Source organism: Crocuta crocuta, unplaced genomic scaffold, assembly GCF_008692635.1.
Source record: "Crocuta crocuta isolate KB4526 unplaced genomic scaffold, BGI_CrCroc_1.0 scaffold31, whole genome shotgun sequence".
Classification (NCBI taxonomy): Eukaryota; Metazoa; Chordata; class Mammalia; order Carnivora; family Hyaenidae; genus Crocuta; species Crocuta crocuta.
This window is the reverse complement of record NW_027528362.1, coordinates 3,460,224-3,476,641: the sequence shown is the minus strand read 5'-3', so window position 1 is coordinate 3,476,641 and position 16,418 is coordinate 3,460,224. Positions and strand designations below refer to the sequence as shown.

Here is a 16,418-nt window from a genome sequence, read left to right as displayed (position 1 = left end):
TTCTGCGGGGCAGTGGCCGGACATTGAGGCAGGCCATCGGAGGCAAGTGAGGGCACTGTTTCACAGTTTAGGAAGCAGGTCCACACTCCCATGGGGCCCCATCAGCTGTGAAAACCCTCCAAGGCACCCAGAGCTGGGCAGGCAGAGCTCTCACTGTGCGGGAAGGCCATGGCCATTGGCAGTCACACAGCTGATGGGGCCCGCGGAGTCCCGCCTGGAGAGGCCGCGTGTCTTACGCACCCGGTAGCCTCTCCAGCGTATTTGCTGGTCCGGCTATAACTGGGCTGGGAAGCTATAGCTGCCCCAGCGATCATCATCATGATGGAGCGGAGCACAGAGGGTCATGTGGTCAGCAGTAGCGTCCTGCATTCTGTCCTTGAGGGATTTGTTATGGGATGATTTGCATCCAGCCAGAATTTCTGGTGAAGTCCTAACCTCCGAACGGGACTGCAATTGGAGACAGTCTTTATTTACTTATTTATTTTAATGTTTATTTATTTTTGAGAAAGAGAGAGTGGGGCAGAAAGAGCGGGAGACAGAGAATCCCAGGCAGGCTCCATGCTGTCAGTGCCGAGCCTGACATGGGGCTTGATCCCACGAACCTGAACTGAGATCATGCCCTGAACCGAAACCAAGGGTAGGACGTTTAACCAACTGAGGCCCCCAGGTGCCTCTGAGACAGTCTTTAAAATGAGGTCGTTAGCGTGGGGCCTGAGCCAATGGACTGGGGTCCTTAGATGAAACTGGGACACAAAAACACACAGAGGCAAGACCACTCGATGACACAGAAGGAGGCCATCTGCAAGCCAAGGAGAGAGGCCTCAGAAGGAACTACCTTGCTCACCTCTTGCTCTCAGGCTCCCAGCCTCCAGATCTGTGAGGACAAAAACTTCCGTTGTTTAAGCCGCCCCGTCTGTGGTACTTTGTTACGGCAGCCCCAGCACACTCTTATGGTATTTTCAATTTTCTACCCGATTTAAGGCAAAGAAATGGATCCTGCTCTTCTCTTCAAACTTCACACCTCCTACCACCAGTTGAAAGAAAAGAAGAAGCCAAAACACAGCAAATGTTATTTTTCCCACTTATTTTTTTAGGCGCCTCCAGGAGCTAACAACGCGTCACATCTGAGGTGAGCGAGCCTTCCGGGGCCGATGGCATGCGGCGTGAGGCTAACCGGGGGCTGGGGGGCTGGAGGACAGCAGGCCACACAGGGTAGTTCTGCGGTGCCTTCTTGCCCCAGGTTAAGTGATGCCAGGATTTACGGAGGGGCTTTTGCGTAGAACCCCGCTCATCCCACAGCCGAAAGAGTGTTTCTGACTTGCACGACTGCCCTGCTCTGTTAGGCACTTCTGCAGAAGTCTGTTAATCTTATCTGTTGTTTTATCCAGAGCTCATCTTGTATCCTCAGACGGTTCTGGTGCGCGTGTGGGGCTGTGACTGAGAAGGGGAACGCTAACCACGGTCTTCTCAGAGCCTCTGAAGTCACCTACCTGGGCAGAGCTGGTGAAACCGGCTTCCACGTGGCCGGTGTAAGAGCAGAGAGGCTGAGTACCTGGAGGCACCCTCCTTGGGAAGTGCTCTCGAGAGTTCTGTCTGTTACCTCCAGCCCTTACGGTGGAGGCCCGGCCCGCCACAGCTGGGTGGGGACGAAGGGGATGCGTCAGATGGGGGCCTCACGACGTGCGGGTTCCATGCTTGCTGGGTCCCAAGGAGCCCCGGCGAGTCACTGGCAGTTCTGAAACCTAGTTTCGTGTGCAGACAGAGGACGTTAGTCAAGATGATCGCTGACGTCCCTCCAGTGCTGAGATCTGTGTGGTGTCTTTCAGATGGGTAAGTGCAGCCTAGTTTCCTGTGAGTCCGAGGGTTTTGCTGTATCTGCCTTTACTCTATCTTTAGGGGTTTCCTGTGTGCGCTCCATGTGGGTGGCTTGACTTCAATCACTTGTTTAGCCTCTGGCTGGTGTCCAGTCCCTCATCAAGGAAAACAGTGGCTGGTGTGGGGCCCGGCTCACACAACGCGGGGGACAGAAACCTGAAAAGAGGGGGGAGGGGCCGGCAGTACCGGGGACCGCAGGACAGGGATGCGGGCTCAGGAGCTAACAAGTCAGGGCGACTCAGCCACGAGGACGTCCTTCCTGGAACCCCGTGTGGGGCAGGGAGGCCAGGTGCGCTGCTCCCCAGGGCCGTGCAAGATCTTGGTGCCAGAGCTGGTGACACGCTGTCACTGTTGAGTGAGGGCCCGGCGGCAGGGAGGGGAGGGCATCTAAGAAGCAGAATAAGAAATTGGGGACAGAGGCCCCTCAGCCTCCTACTGCTGCCTGTTGGTGACTCTCCCGATCTGAACGACTTTCTCCACTGTTCCCGGTGACTGGCGACGATGGAAGTTCTCTCAGCAGACCCCACTTAGCTAGCTCCGGGGACGCGCGGGTCTGAGGGTCGCCCACACCACACGCGTGCCAGTGGCTGGTGGCGTCTCCCAGCCCGCGTTCCCATGTCCCCACAAGTGGTGTGCCGCGCTCACAGACACAGCTGTGCTTGTTCCCAAAGCTTCTCGAGTCACTTGTTATTGAAATGAAATAATTTAAGTAATTATTATGTAAACTGATAAAGTACACAGATGAAAAGAGTTGGTTTTATTTACTATGTATGTATGTATTTAAGAGAGAGAGAGAGATCACGAGTGAGAGAGAGAGAGAGCAAATCCCATGCAGGCTCTGCACTATCAGTGAAGAGCCTAATGTGGGGCTCAAACTCATGAACAGTGAGATTGTGACCTGAGCTGAAGTCAGATGCTTAACCAATTGAACCACTCAGGCATCCCAAGTTGTTTTCACTCTTATTTTTTAAATTTTAATTATTTTGTGTGTGTGTGTGTGTGTGTGTGTGTGTGTGTGTGTGTGAGTAAGGGAGAGAGAGTGAGGGTGAGAGAGAGAACCTTAAGCAGGCTCCACACTCATGGAATCAGGGCTCAATCTCACAACTGTGACCTGATTGGAAATCAATAGTCAGACGCTCAACCGACTGAGCCATCCAAGGGCCTCAGAAGTTGTCTTTATAAGAACTAAGTGGAATGCTTTGGAAAGCTTGATGGAGGTAAATTGCTAACAAAACTAAACCTGCTGTCAAAATAGTTGTGAGTGTGATGACTACAAGACATCAGAAAAATGTAAAAGCCCAGGATGAAATGCACGCTACTCCGATCGCTTCACTGAGTTCCCTTGCGAGCTGTGGTAGACAGATCTGAAGTGGGACTTGTAATCGATGTGATATGGGTGTGGACTGTGAAAGATACAAGCTTCTAATCAGCACGACTATCATAAAAAATAAAAAAGCCTTAGCTACATCAACACCAGAAGATTGGTGAATTAATTACATTGTCATGCTCTAACTTAAAACATTTAAAATATAAGTTCTGTGTACATATGCATGGGCATATATATTCACATCCAATATTAACCCAGTAAGTACCAGTCCCCAGCTTAAGATAGGAGAGTTTCTGGGGCACCTGGGTGGCTCAGTCGGTTAAGTGTCCAACTCTTGATTTCGGCTTGGGTCCTGATCTCATGGTTTCTGAGTTCGAGCCCCACAGCTGTCTGCACTGACAGCTCGGAACCTGCTTGGGATTCTATTTCTCCCTCTTTCTGCCTCTCCTCCTCTTCTACTGTCTCTCTCTCTCAAAATAAATAAATGAGCTTTAAAAAAAAAAAAGATAGGTGGGGCACCTGGGTGGTCAGTCAGTTAAGTGTCTGACTTTGGCTCAGGTCATGATCTTGTGGTTCATGGGTTTGGGCCCTGGCCCCAGTCTCTGTGCTGACAGCTCAGAGCCTGGAACCTGCTTCAGATTCTGTGTCTTCTTTCTCTGCTCTTTCCCCATTCATGCTGTCTCTCAAAAATAAATAAACGTTAAAAAAAAAAAAAAAAGGAGAGCTTCTGGCATGTGCCAAGGCTAGTAAAAATAGTGGCCATTCTTTTAGAGATTAGAGACTTATTTTATTTTATATTATTTATGTGTGTAAATTAAGGACTACATCGTTTTTTTAAGATTAAAGAATTTTTTAAAGTTTATTTAGAGAGAGGGTGTGTGCAAGCATGTGAGCAGTGGGAAAGGCAGAGAGAGAGAGATTGAGAATCTCAAGCAGACTCCACACTGACTATTAGGGTAGAGCCTGATGCAGGGGCTCGAACCCACACACCGTGAGATCATGACCTGAGCTGAAACCAAGGGTTGGGTGCCTAACTGACGGAGCCAGCCAGCAGCCCTAAGATTTTAGTTTTAAGAAATCTTTACATCCAGCCTGGGGCTCAAACCTCAAACCTCAGGTTACAACCCTGAGATCAAGAGTCTCCTGCTCCACTGACTGAGCCAGCCAGGGGCCCCTGATTGTGTCCTCACTCACTCAGTTACCCGTTGGAGGCCTGGGGCGTGTGACGGAAGCTGGTGCAGAGCTGGGCGCACAGCCCTTGCCCACAGGGCGCTCCTGATGGTTATTTCGGCCCTTGGTGCAGGGAGGCATCAGCAGAGACTCACTGGCCTGAGCAAATGGCTGCTTAGCTGTCAGATGTACCAGGAGCATCACTCAGCTTGGCTTCCATGAGTCCCCCCTTGGAGGGCTGGGCCTGTGTCAGTGCTGCCTCCTGTTCTGTGAGGTGCTGGCTACGGGGCTCTGGCCCCTGGTGCCTGCAGGGGACCTGCCCCTCCATTACTGCCAGCAGATCTGTACCCTGCTGGGTGCACCTCCCTGAGGTGGGTGGTTCTGGACCCCATGTGGCTGCAGCATACGCAGGGACCAAGGAGGATTAATTTGCATCCAAAACCACAAGCCCAGGCCAGACATCACAGTCCGGGGGGGGCCCGGGGTCTGGTGCTCTTTAAGGGTATCGCTACCAGCTTTGGGCGGGAGGGATAAGGTTTGAGCCCATGTAGAAATCTCCCAGAAAGCATCAGAATTCCTGGGTGAGTCCCTAGGAAAGGCTGGGCTCTGCCCCCAGCCCCAGGAGGGGTTTGGCCAGCAGCGTCCTCATGGGAATGAGGGCGGTGTGTGTGTGTGTGTGTGTGTGTGTGTGTGTGTGTGTGTGTGGCACTGTTCCTCTGGGCTGCAGCCACACTCCACCGGCGGGGGTGTGCCCAACATAGGGGCGCACTAATCCCCCCTGTCTGAACCCCCAGAAGTCTGCAAGCCCTGAAGAGGGATGCAAATTTGTCTGCAGGGTTTCAACTTTGTATTGAGTATTTTATAACGCAGAGGCGTACAGACAGCATCTACATAAGATGTTAAAAACAGACACTGTGTATGCCCCACACATTCTCTACTTCCTTCCCCTGCTCCCAAAACTAATACAACCCCCAGATTTTGGAGTGGTTTTGAACTCTGAGTTTAGAAAATGTATTTAACCTGGCCCCTCATACAATCATGGGGAAGAGGCCGGGAGTGGGTATTTGGCTTGATTTGTTGTTCTGCCCACCTTCAGCCTGTCTCTTCCCGGAAGGGAGAAGGGTTGGCCTTGGCCTCCTTTCTTTTCCAAGTATTTCCTTGACTTTTTCTGCCTCAACAGAACAAGTGCACTTCCTCCCTTTAAACATGTGCTCAAGGCGGCGGCGGAGGTGGACATCACATTCATCTCTGTGCAGATTTAACCACCACCTGGTCCCCACCTGCTGAGAAGGCAACATCCTAGCCACCACACCCCCTGGTGTGCAGACGCGGCCTGTTCTGGAAAGACCTGTGTGACCCTCGCAGCTTTATGCACATGAAAGGCTGGGGTTAGTTCATAGGGACAGAAATAAGGGTTTTACAAGATCTGCACAGACCCCAGGAGGCCGGACAGTTTTCAGATACAACGAGCACTTCTGTCCAGCATCGTTACATAATCTTACAATAAAACCTCTCGGCAAACAGCTGGTAAGACAGCAAAAGAGCAAAACCGACTATGGTCCCCTATGAATAGATGGAGGACAGGACGTCAGCTCGCTGGGCTGCTGGGCTGCAGCTGGGGGCACAGCACATCTCTGAAGAGGCAGGGGGGCCAGGAGAGGAGCTGGCAGCTGGGACCCCCTTTCCCACCAGGAAGCAGGTCTCAGCCTTGGTGTTCCCTGTGGCTCTCTAATAGGCCCTCCTCCTTACAGCTCAGCGTAGTCAGGAGTTCCTGACCCCTGCAATCTTGGTACTTCATTCAAGTGCTAAATCCAGAATAAGGCTCTAGGGGCTGGCACCATAGGAAACCACAGCCTCTGGTTAAAGATCCCGAAGGCATCAGGGGCACCTGGGTGGCTTAGTCGGTTATGCATCCAGCTCTTGACTTCAGCTCAGGTCATGGTTTCACGGTTCCTGAGTTGGAGCCCCGAGTCCAGCTCTGTGCTCATAGCTCAGAGCCTGCTTGGGATTCTCTCTCTCCCTCCCTCTCTGCTCCTCCCCTGCTCTCTCTCTCTCTCTCTCTCTCTCTCTCACTTGCTTACTCTCAGAAGTAAACTTAAAAAAAAGTTAAAAAAAAAAAAGATCCCAAAGGCATCAAATCCAGTCTCCCACTTGGGTCCCACCTTGGAAAAGGGGACTTGTCCTTAATGCCAGTTTAACCTCAGGAGGAGACACTGGATCGCCTCCAGCAATGCTCTTGGAAAGGCGCAGGGATGCCATCCTGAACTTGAAAGTCTGCAGTGACAGCAGAGCCCCTGTGGTTTCGGAGAAGCACGTGGGGGAGAGCTAGGCGGGCATGGCTCTGGGTGCACACATGGTTTGGAAAGACAACTCCGTCCCCGCGGACGAATCCTGGTCTCGTGCAATGAGGAAGTGCTTCCTGCAGCCCCCGCGGACATTTTTTGTGCGGGGGCAGCAGGCCAGAGAGGAGCCCGGGGCAGGGTGGGGGGCTGCATGTGGTGGGGGGTAAGGGGTCCCTGCTGAGGGGAATGGGGCAGGAGTCAGGCAACCAGGGGAAAGTCTGGAGGCTGGAAAGACAGAGCTTTCCTTCTCTCCTCCCATGCCCCTGCAGGGTGCAAGCCCCCCAGCCCCCCAGCCCTGCAGGATGGCAGAGCCCAGACCTTGAGCGGCCAGAGGGAGAAATGCTGACTTTGGAGGGCGGTGGCCTGACGCCAGGAGCTGCCCCGGGGCGGGGCTGGGGATGGAGCACAGGCCTGGCGGGCAGGGTGGGATCCCCCGGTTAGCCTGAGCCCATCCTGCCCTGTCCTTGGCCCCGGCCCTGTCTGACCCCACAGAAGCAGCAGCAGTAGCCTGTGGGCGGGCCACTGAAGGGTCTGCGCGAAGCGGCAGAAATCGGACCGAGGGGCCTTCTCCTGAGCCTGGGCTGAGCGGCGGGGACTGTGGAGGTTTGGCTCGGGGTGAACCAGTGTGGGCGGCTGGGTCACCGCACAATCCTTTGCTGTTTCTCCTTTTGTACCAGCCAGGTGGAGGCCCTGGGGTGTCTGGGTCTGGCCACAGGGGTGGGGGGAGGGGGTGGGGAGGGACACCCTCCTGCCGGGCCTTGGAGCAATCCCAGGGTCCCCTAAGGCACTCGCGGTTTGGGTGAGAACCAGGGCGGGTTGGGGACCCCTGTGCCCTACCCCTCAGCAGCGGGCTGCTCTCTGCCCTCTCCCGCCAAGTCTCGCCAGACCCCGGGGCCGCTCAGAACAGAGAGAAAGGGCACAGCGTGGGTTGGCCTGAGGGCACTGCTGGTTTCTGGGACCATCTGAATTTGTCTAAATCCCTCAGGGCTCTGAAATTCCCACGGCATACGGGGCTCAGCAGACCAAAATTTCGCAGCCGAGGAGCCAAAGTGGGCAACACAGTGTTTGTGTTTAACAGGCCTTTACCCACCTCTGGTTGCCCCCATGGCATCCACTCTACTCAAGCTCCTGGCCCCTCACCTTCCTGCTTTATTAAGAAGCCGGAAACTAGCACTTGAACTTCTTTAACTTTGCTCAGAGTTTATGACTCGCCTCTAACCTCCTTAACTGTCTCTGGTTCTGGAGGACAGAAGCCTTCTTCTTGGGTCCCAAGGCCAACCTCTCTTCATGGTTCTGATCACACCCCTTATGGGGCCTACAGCTCTGGTCTCTTAGCACCGGCTTGGTTACCTTGACCCAATAACAGTGCCCCCCCCCCCGACCCCCCCCCTCTCCGTCCTCTCCTTCTTCACATTCCCAGGACCAGTGCAAGCAGGCGACCTCGGCTCTCTCCAGTCTCTGTTCCAGCGCCATCGCTGGGCTGACACTAGCTCCCGCCTTGCCCTGCAGCACCACAGACGGCCCCCTCTCTCACCTCCTCCACTGGCAACGCAGGAAAGTGACCCTCTTCTTTCCTCTCTCCTTATTCTGCCACCCGTTTTCCTCGGGAGCCCCAGAGCAGGCTCCAGATCCGTTCTCCAATCCCCTCTTTCCAGACTGATTTCCCACATGTGGTGCCCACTCCCCCAGCCCCTGGGGGCCCCAAGCCATGTCCTGAAATCCCAACGCAACGGGGACACAGCCATTTAGCTAGTGTGGGTTCTCCGGCGGATAGCAAGCAGGTTAGCAAATTCACATGATTCTGATAAGTCTTCTTACACGCGAGTCTACACTTTTGGCACTAACATTTTAGTCTGAGCCAAAAGGCCAATGTTGATATTCTTGGTCCGTCCCTTTACACACTACTGGGGTTAGAGGATTCTGAAAACTAACCTTTGATTCTCCCAAATTAAATCACTTCAGCAACCTGAGTAAAAAAAAAAACACCTCAAGTTTCATAATTTAGACGCTTTCATTTGCACATGAGAAGTGCTGTGGCAGAAACCTGCACTCAGGGAATCAGGCAAAGTTCTAAGTCCTGCTGGAATGCGTGAGCTCACAATTTTATGCTCAATTTCCTTGAAAAGCCTTTTGAATCCCAAACTCAGTCCGAGCTGATGAATCAGGACTCCAGAGGCAGATTCTCCTTAACTGGAGAAGGGGGCCGGGGGTGTTTACTACAGACAACAACTTTCTCTTTCTTCCTCAACTGGAATTGGGTTACTTGAAAATGAGGCCCAATCTGTTTGCTACCATTTGCACGAAGTCAAATGTCTACACGAACTTTTCTAGATGTTAGGAAACCAAGCCAACGGCTCGCTGATGCCCCCGCCTGGCACGCCTCACTGCATCAAACACCAAAGGTTTTTCTTTGGGGGGGGGGTCCTGTCAGCCTGAAAGATTTCTGGGGGCCTTGACAGAGTGGGTGGTGTTTTCGGGTATTCAAACCCACAATCGGTGGCTGTTAGGTCAAAATCTGCAGGAAGCAGCGGTGGGAAAGGGATGGGAACCCCAGCAAGGTCAAGAGGAGGTGCCCAAGACCGAAGAGCCGGAAGTGTGTGGGGTTGGGGAGGGGTCGAGATGGGGATGACCTGACGGTGGGGACTAGGAAGGCGGCAAAGGCCGGGCAGCCATGTGAAAAGGATGGAAGCTAATGGAAACTTTGCAGCTGAAGGCAGCTGGGAAGGAGGCTGGAAGTCAGGAAAAGCCTGAGGGAGTCTCCCAGCTCCACCACTATTAGGTGCGGGGCTGTGGTCCCACCGGCACTGCCTCAGTTTATACTCCCTGCCCTGGAAGGGCGCTTGGGCTCCTTGGGCAGGATGAGGGTCTCTGAGATGTGATCACGTGATTGAGGCTTCACACTGGGCTCCTCACAGTGGGGTCCTCTGCTCCCATCCTCGGTGAGGCGTGAGGCGGGGATGGAGGAGCTCCCGGTGAGTGAGAACTTCGCCTGTGGCTTGGTGTGACCTCGCTCAATGCTGTCTGAGAAAAGGGGCGTAGGAGATGGCGGACTGTTGGATACGGGGCGCAGTCTCCTGGGGCGTCTGCACCAGAAGGTCAGGGGTGGATCCGGACCGGCTTGGAGGTTAGCACCGGTCCCTACAAGCCACCGGCCCGGGCACCCAGCTGCGGACGCCCGGTGCTGTGCTTTCAAGCTGACACGACACACTTGGAACCACCTGGACTCCCAGAAAGCCATCCCAGCCCCCATTCTGAGCAGCCTGATGCCCCAGTAAGCCTATGGATGGGGCCTCACGGGGCCAGTCTTATGGGAACAGGGGGGCTTTTTCTCTCACTTCCAAAAAAAAAAAAAAAAAAAGCACCCAAATCTGAAGAATGATGAGCATTGGCAAAAAAAAAAAAAAAAAAGAAAGGATTTTAGTAAATTATCCAGCCTCAAACAAAGTTCTATTTAGGTGAGTCGAATAAAAAATACCACAAAGTAAAACACATTAAAAACTTTATTATAAGTATTACACTTGTCCAAATTTGCATCAATTTGATACAATTCTGCTCATTCTGCAGAACACGAGTCACACACTTGCCTTTCCACCTCCGCCTCCCCTCTGCCTGTGCGTGTGTCCTCCACCCCATGCCCACGCCGAGGTCTTGATGGCCCGGGGCCGGGAGAAGGGCCTCCGGAGCGCAGAGCCTTGGCGGCTGTTCCTGGGCTGAGCCCCTGCTTCCTCAGTCCTGAGTCCACCCCCAGCCTGAGAGGCTAACTGAAGATATTCTGAGTACAAGGAACCCCAGCTAGGTTTCACAGAGTTTTCCAGAACCTTGAATCAGTACTTGATGATCATTACTTCTTAATGGAAGTGAGGGAAAGGGGTTTGGAAAGACTCCCTGGACTGAGATGGGCCGGAACGTGTGGCGAGGCTGTGGCGCTGTTTCGCCCACGGCGCTCAGGCCTGGCCGAGACCTCGGGCGGCAGATACGTACTGTCACCCCTGAGACAGGTGGACACTAAACAGCCACTGCGGCTTGAAAGCAACTTTGAGGGAAAAAAATAGCGATGAGAAAAAGTCCATAAGGAACATTTTGCCGTGTTCTTCCTGAATAACATTCCCTTTTCCACAGTGGTAGCATTTATGATCAGGTATAATATAGGAGGATCCATTACAGTAAAAAAAGAATAATATTACAGTAGCAGTAATTTCCCATCAGGGGTGCTATTCAATGGCTTACAGAAACCTGCAATTTTAATGCATTTTAAACACATTAGGAATGAGTGATGATTTTCCAAACTAAGGAAAATGCCCAATAAAAAATATAGAAAATACATGCTAATTTAATGGCAAACTTATTTTCGAGATTCTTTTAACAGCAGTGATCTTGGGATTCAGGGAGGGGCCGCAGAGACCACCCTTAGCCCACGAGAACACGGGAGACGGTCAGGGCCAGAGCGTGTGGCCTCAGGCTGACTCAGTAGCGGGCCGGTGCCCGGGCAGCAGCTTGGCCAGTCCTTGTCGCTGCCCCGGGCCCTCAGTGCTGCAGCAGGAAGTTGGTAGCCACATTCAGGTCATTATTTGAAGCTCTCAGCGCTTCTAACGCGTCACCCCTGGAAAATCCCATCTCCATGAGCCGCGCAACCTAAAAACAGAAACAAAACCAGACACCTGATGAGGCTGGCGACCCTGCCCCGAGGGTGCTCTTCAGGAGGGTTTTGCAGGGAAGGTTTTAAAAAAAAGAAAAAACAAACCAACACCATAATTTTCATTTCAGTGTGAAATACGATTAAAAAAAATTTTTTTTAATGGCACATTTTAAAGTGCTTAACATATAGCTAATAAGAGTAATTATCTCATCTAATCCTCATTTGAGCGACCAGAGTGAGCCTCCCAGGGTGAAGCGAGCCGCCGGAACGAGCCCAGGGGGTGCGGCCGGGAAAGGCGGCCTGTACAGCAGCCCGGCGCTCACACGACTGCACGCTGCTTCAGCGTCAGATCGGATTCCCGTGAACGACGTCGCAGCCGCGTTTCCTTGTGCACGTGAACAGTTGCTTAACTGAAGATTAACTTCTGATGCTTGCAGATGCCGATGACAAAAATGCGGGCAGGTTCCTGGAATCACACGGCCAGACACGGTAAACCTCTCTCGGGAGGGGCAACATTTGCTAAGGTCCTGGCTGGGGGCTCTCCAGGCAGCAGCCCTGCGCACAGGGAGGTGAAGCCTGGGGCAGAACCGGGGGGAAGGATGGAGCGAAGCGCAGGGAGGGCGAGGCTTGCATTTTCTTGACCACAAATCCCGAATCTGTAAATACAGAGGTTTCCTGCACTTTCAACATACGATTTCCAATGAAGCAGGCAGGGCCACGGAAGGTTCGGCATACCCTATTCCCCACTTACAAATGTGTTACAAATGGATTTATGACCCCAGACCAGCCAAAGGAATCTATTGTTTGTACTTCTGCTGAAACATACGTTTGTAATAACATACAGTGAAAAACGACATTCTCACATGTGTTGAGATTTTCACATGTGGGTTAAAGAGGCTTTTGTGGACTGAGGACTTAGTCACCGTTTCTGATCTTTCCTGCAGAAAACAATGCCCTGGGTGCGAAGTTGGCAGAACACGCCTGATGCTGTGGGGGTCGGGGCGGGCGTGGGCAGGGGGGGGGGGGGAAGTGAGGAGAGAAGGAGGAGGAGGGTGGGGGGCCAGGCGGGTGGCAGGGGAGGAGACGGGAAAGTGCACGGCCCACACCCAGACCGCGCGTCCCTCGAGGAGCCTCAGGGAGACGCTAAAGGAGCTGAGCGGAAGCAGACACCAAGGGGACACTTCTCAGAGGCGGGGGCTCTAGCTCGCGTTTCCCAAAGTGAGGCTGCGATGCCTCGTTAGTGGGTCGTGAACACTCAGTGAGGCAACAGCAGCGTTCAAACCAGGATGCAGCGAGGGTCCTCCTTCCACAAGGCGCCGTTTCCGTTCTCACGCACACACGTGTCTGCTGCGCGCTGCCTCTCTCGTGTGGGCTGTGGTCAGACACATCTGACAGCTGTTGTCTGAGGGTCGCTCGGTGCCTGGGGAAAAGGGCCGACACATGTGGGAGACCCACTCCCCGGGCCGGGGGACAGTGTGGACAGATAGGTGGGAATCTTCTGCTTTCATTTCCCGCTCAAGGAAAGAACCACCTTTCCCAGAGCACCACAAACACTCCTCCCTCACTGGCCAAGATGGAAAGTCCTTCCTCCGCAGAAGCAGAATCCGCCTCTCACTAGCTGTCGTCCGTGGGACAGCACAGGTCCTAAGTTTGCCCTTTGAAGTAACAGAAAACAACCCTGTTCCCTTTTCTGGGTGAAGCACTTCGATGGCCTGAAGGCCTCCCTTCCACGTGTGTCTCTAGGCCAGCGCCCCGGCTCCTGGTCTGGCCAGGGCACCACGGAGCCTCTCCCGCCGTGACCGCCGGTGCTCCCTCAACTGGAAGGGCCTTCCCTCTGCCTGGGCGGCTCCTCTTCGTCCACTGGCTCTGGGGACACCTGGCCCTGTCCCATTCTCCCAGGCCAGATGGAAGCCCAGACAAAAAGTTGTGTGGCTCCACTGACCTGTGTCCTGGCTCCTGTCACTGTGCCGTGAGCCTCCTGAGAAAAGGCGCCGGGGCTGCTTTCTTCATTCCCGCACCCCGGGATCCACCTCCTTCCAGTGCAGGCCTGGCGCTGGCCGGCTGCTGCTGTCCTGTGCTTGCAGCCCTGGTCGCAGCAGAGACGCGCTTTGGCAGTGTGCACACATGAGTGTGCGTGCACGTGTCTGTGCTTGTGTGTGCAACCACATCTTCCCAGTGTGGCCAGTTACCCTGATGCCTGCTGAAAATACCCCCCGGGCTTCTCAAATCCTACCCTGTAAGTTTATATTTGATCTTCTGGGTTTAGGACTGCACACATCCGTTAAATTCCCTCTGGTCATTTTCTAGCCAACCACAACCTTTTTCAGTTTATTTTTTTAATTACATTTTTTTAAAGTTTATTTATCTTTGAGAGAGAGCATGAGCAGGGGAGGGGCAGAGAGAAGGAGATACAGAATCATAAGAAGGCTCCAGGCTCTGAGATGTCAGCACAGAGCCTGATATGGGGCTCAAACCCATGAACCATTGAAAGCATGACCTGAGCTGAAGTTGGATGCTTAACCAACTGAACCACCCAGGTGCCCCTAATTTCAGTTTAAATTCTGTTGTCTCCTAAGTTACTCATCCTCCTCAAAATTTTATCACACCCAAATTGGAGTAGCAAACTTCTACAATGTCCCTCAAGTTATTGATGAAAATGTCAAGCAGGCAAAAATCAAAAGTAGGGCCCCAAACCCACTGCAGACCTCCCTTTCTATTCAAGGGGCTCACCAACTTTTTTTTTTTTTTTTTTAAGAGATTTTTAACTGGTTTAAAACCCACTTCATATTACCTACCCCACATATCACCATGTATCTCTCACAGTCATCAGCTGTCTTGGTGGCATCCTGCGTCAGCAGGAGCGGGTCGGTGGGTACAGACCACAGCACTCTTCTTAACACTCAAGGCAACTGATACTCTATTTCAGGCTCTGCCACATGTGAAACATCAATTTTGCTGTTCGATTATGATCCCCCCACTTTCCTCTTTCCTTGGGGGGATCTCAAACAGTGTGACTGGCCCTGCTTTCTCGACCCCGACCAGCACACTCTGGGAGATGGGCTCTAGGACCTGGGCTGGACGCATGTCAAAGCCGGGCGATCCTTCCTAGGTCACTTCCTGGACTGAAATAACCTTTAATGATGTTTATTCCACTTACTTCCAGTTAAGAGGCACCATCTTCAGTGGAGTTAACTTGGCCCAGGAGGAGGTGGGCAGCTCCACCTGCCTTCTCTCTGTTACCACGAACGCGATGACACTGCCCAGCAACGTGGCCGATCATAACGACTTCAAACAGTGCGGCATCGCTACATTCACGGTCACCACTTAGTCACCATTAGCACCTCAAGCACAGCTCAAGATGGGCTGCTTCTTGGCACCTCGCCAGCAGGAATCAATGTGTCTGTTTGGCAAATCCTGATTCATCCTGGAGCCAGACCCCCGCCGCCAGTGGGTGAGGGTGCTGGGCCACAACTTCCAGCTGGTACTGAGTCTTCCCTCCACGGACTCCGAATTCGGTTTCGAATCCAGAAGAAGACGCTGATGACAGGTTGGCCACACAGGCCTCCAAGGCCCAGTCCCAGCACTGGCTGCAGCCCCCTGGAGGGGACCCTCAGGCCTTGGACAGCCGGGCCGTGTCCTATGAACATACACAAAGCCGGTGTGGATGTGAGGCTTCCTCCCGAGTTCGTTTGGTCTCTCAGAAATGAACCACCACATGTGCACCATTGCTGGTTTTGACAACTGGGCTGGGTTTTTCACAGGTTTGGCTGAGGAGCGTGTTTGCTGTACTGATAAGCTTGCACAGCTGGCTGATCACCCTCTGGAGGCTGGCAAACATGCCCCGTTAGCCAAAGCTGGCTTCGGAGCTTTCTGCATAGTTTGGGGGAGGAGAAAAAAAGTGTGACTGGAGAATTTTCATGGCGGAATGACCTGGTGCTTTAACCAGATGAAAAAACAAGGTATAAATAAATAATGTTAATAGTTCTTTTAAAAACTGAACAATTACACTAAGGAAGTGCATTTGTAAGGTTCCCCTAGGGTCCCAAATAGTAAACATCCAAGGAAAAATGAAACTGTATGTTGGGCTCAGGAATGTGGACAATAATCAGCCAGAAAAGACAAGAAGCAGAGAGACTGCAGGCCCCAGGGTGTTTTCTAACATCCGCAGTGGAGGGTGCCTGGAAGGGGGCCGTGCACCCCACTGCTGTCCTTTCTTGGGGGCTGGTTCAAGGCTCACATCCAGATACAAGAGCTGGAGCAGAACCAGGGCCTCCAGCTCCCCTGCTGGTAGAACCATCTCCTTACGATGTAACAATTACAACAACGTAGCAGTTACGTGTTAGGGACTTAACAGTTCCCTGTGCTGAGAAGCCCAGCTTGCCCCGTGCCAGTGCACTCGGCCCGTCTCTGTGCACGTGAAGCCTGAACTCTGGTGCTCAAATGGCAGAAAGAGAAAACCAAGACCCGTGCAGACCCGCAGTCAGATACGCAAATACAGACAGGCTTTGCAAAGGGCCCAATTCCTTCAAAGAAAAGCACAAAGGAGGCTGGCAGCCATTTTAGATGCGACCCAAGTGCCAGAGTCATCCCAGCCACCCCTGCGGGGAGGGGGGAAGCCTGTCAGTGGATGGAGAGAGGCTGAGCTCTGGGCGCGGGCCCCCATATGCCACGTATTCAGCATGCAAGGCAGGCTGGGGACGACACCTCTGGCTCTCAGACACGAGTGAAGGGCCTGGCCTGGTAACGAGCGCCGGACAGGTGCTCAGTGAGCCCCACCCCCCCGTCATAATTCTCACCCCACTGAGGAGTGACTGGCCCAGGTACGCGAGTCCCTCCCTGTGACCCTTGTGGCCTCAGTTCAGAGGTTCCCAAAACCTTGACAAAACCACCCTCGGCTTTGGTTTTTAGCATTCACTTTAGCTGCTTTCACTTTGCTTTTTTATATCCCTTGTTGGTCGAAGAACCGATATGTCTTTTACAACGATCAAGCGCACGCGTGTTTTCAGGGAGCCCCAGTGAGCACTGAGCAGCTGGAAGGAGAGTCTTGGGCCGAAAATCAGTCCACCCT

At 53.2% G+C, this 16,418-nt stretch overlaps 1 protein-coding gene across 4 annotated transcripts in view; it reads right to left on the bottom strand.

The window, feature by feature from the left end:
* Positions 1-10,196: 10,196 nt before the first annotated feature.
* Positions 10,197-16,418, bottom strand: part of UBAC2 (UBA domain containing 2) — a 174,652-nt gene continuing 168,430 nt past the window's right edge. The window contains exons 9-12 of one of the 4 annotated variants that reach the window (XR_013332620.1): positions 14,508-14,987; positions 13,293-13,436; positions 11,674-13,005; positions 11,266-11,346 (exon numbers count right to left, since the gene is read on the bottom strand). Coding sequence is in view for 2 of the 4 variants with exons in the window: in XM_077753885.1 (XP_077610011.1) it covers positions 11,239-11,346 (108 nt within the window). In the remaining 2 variants the exon portion in view is untranslated. The other 3 variants (XR_013332619.1, XM_077753885.1, XM_077753886.1) reach the window with 3 other exon arrangements.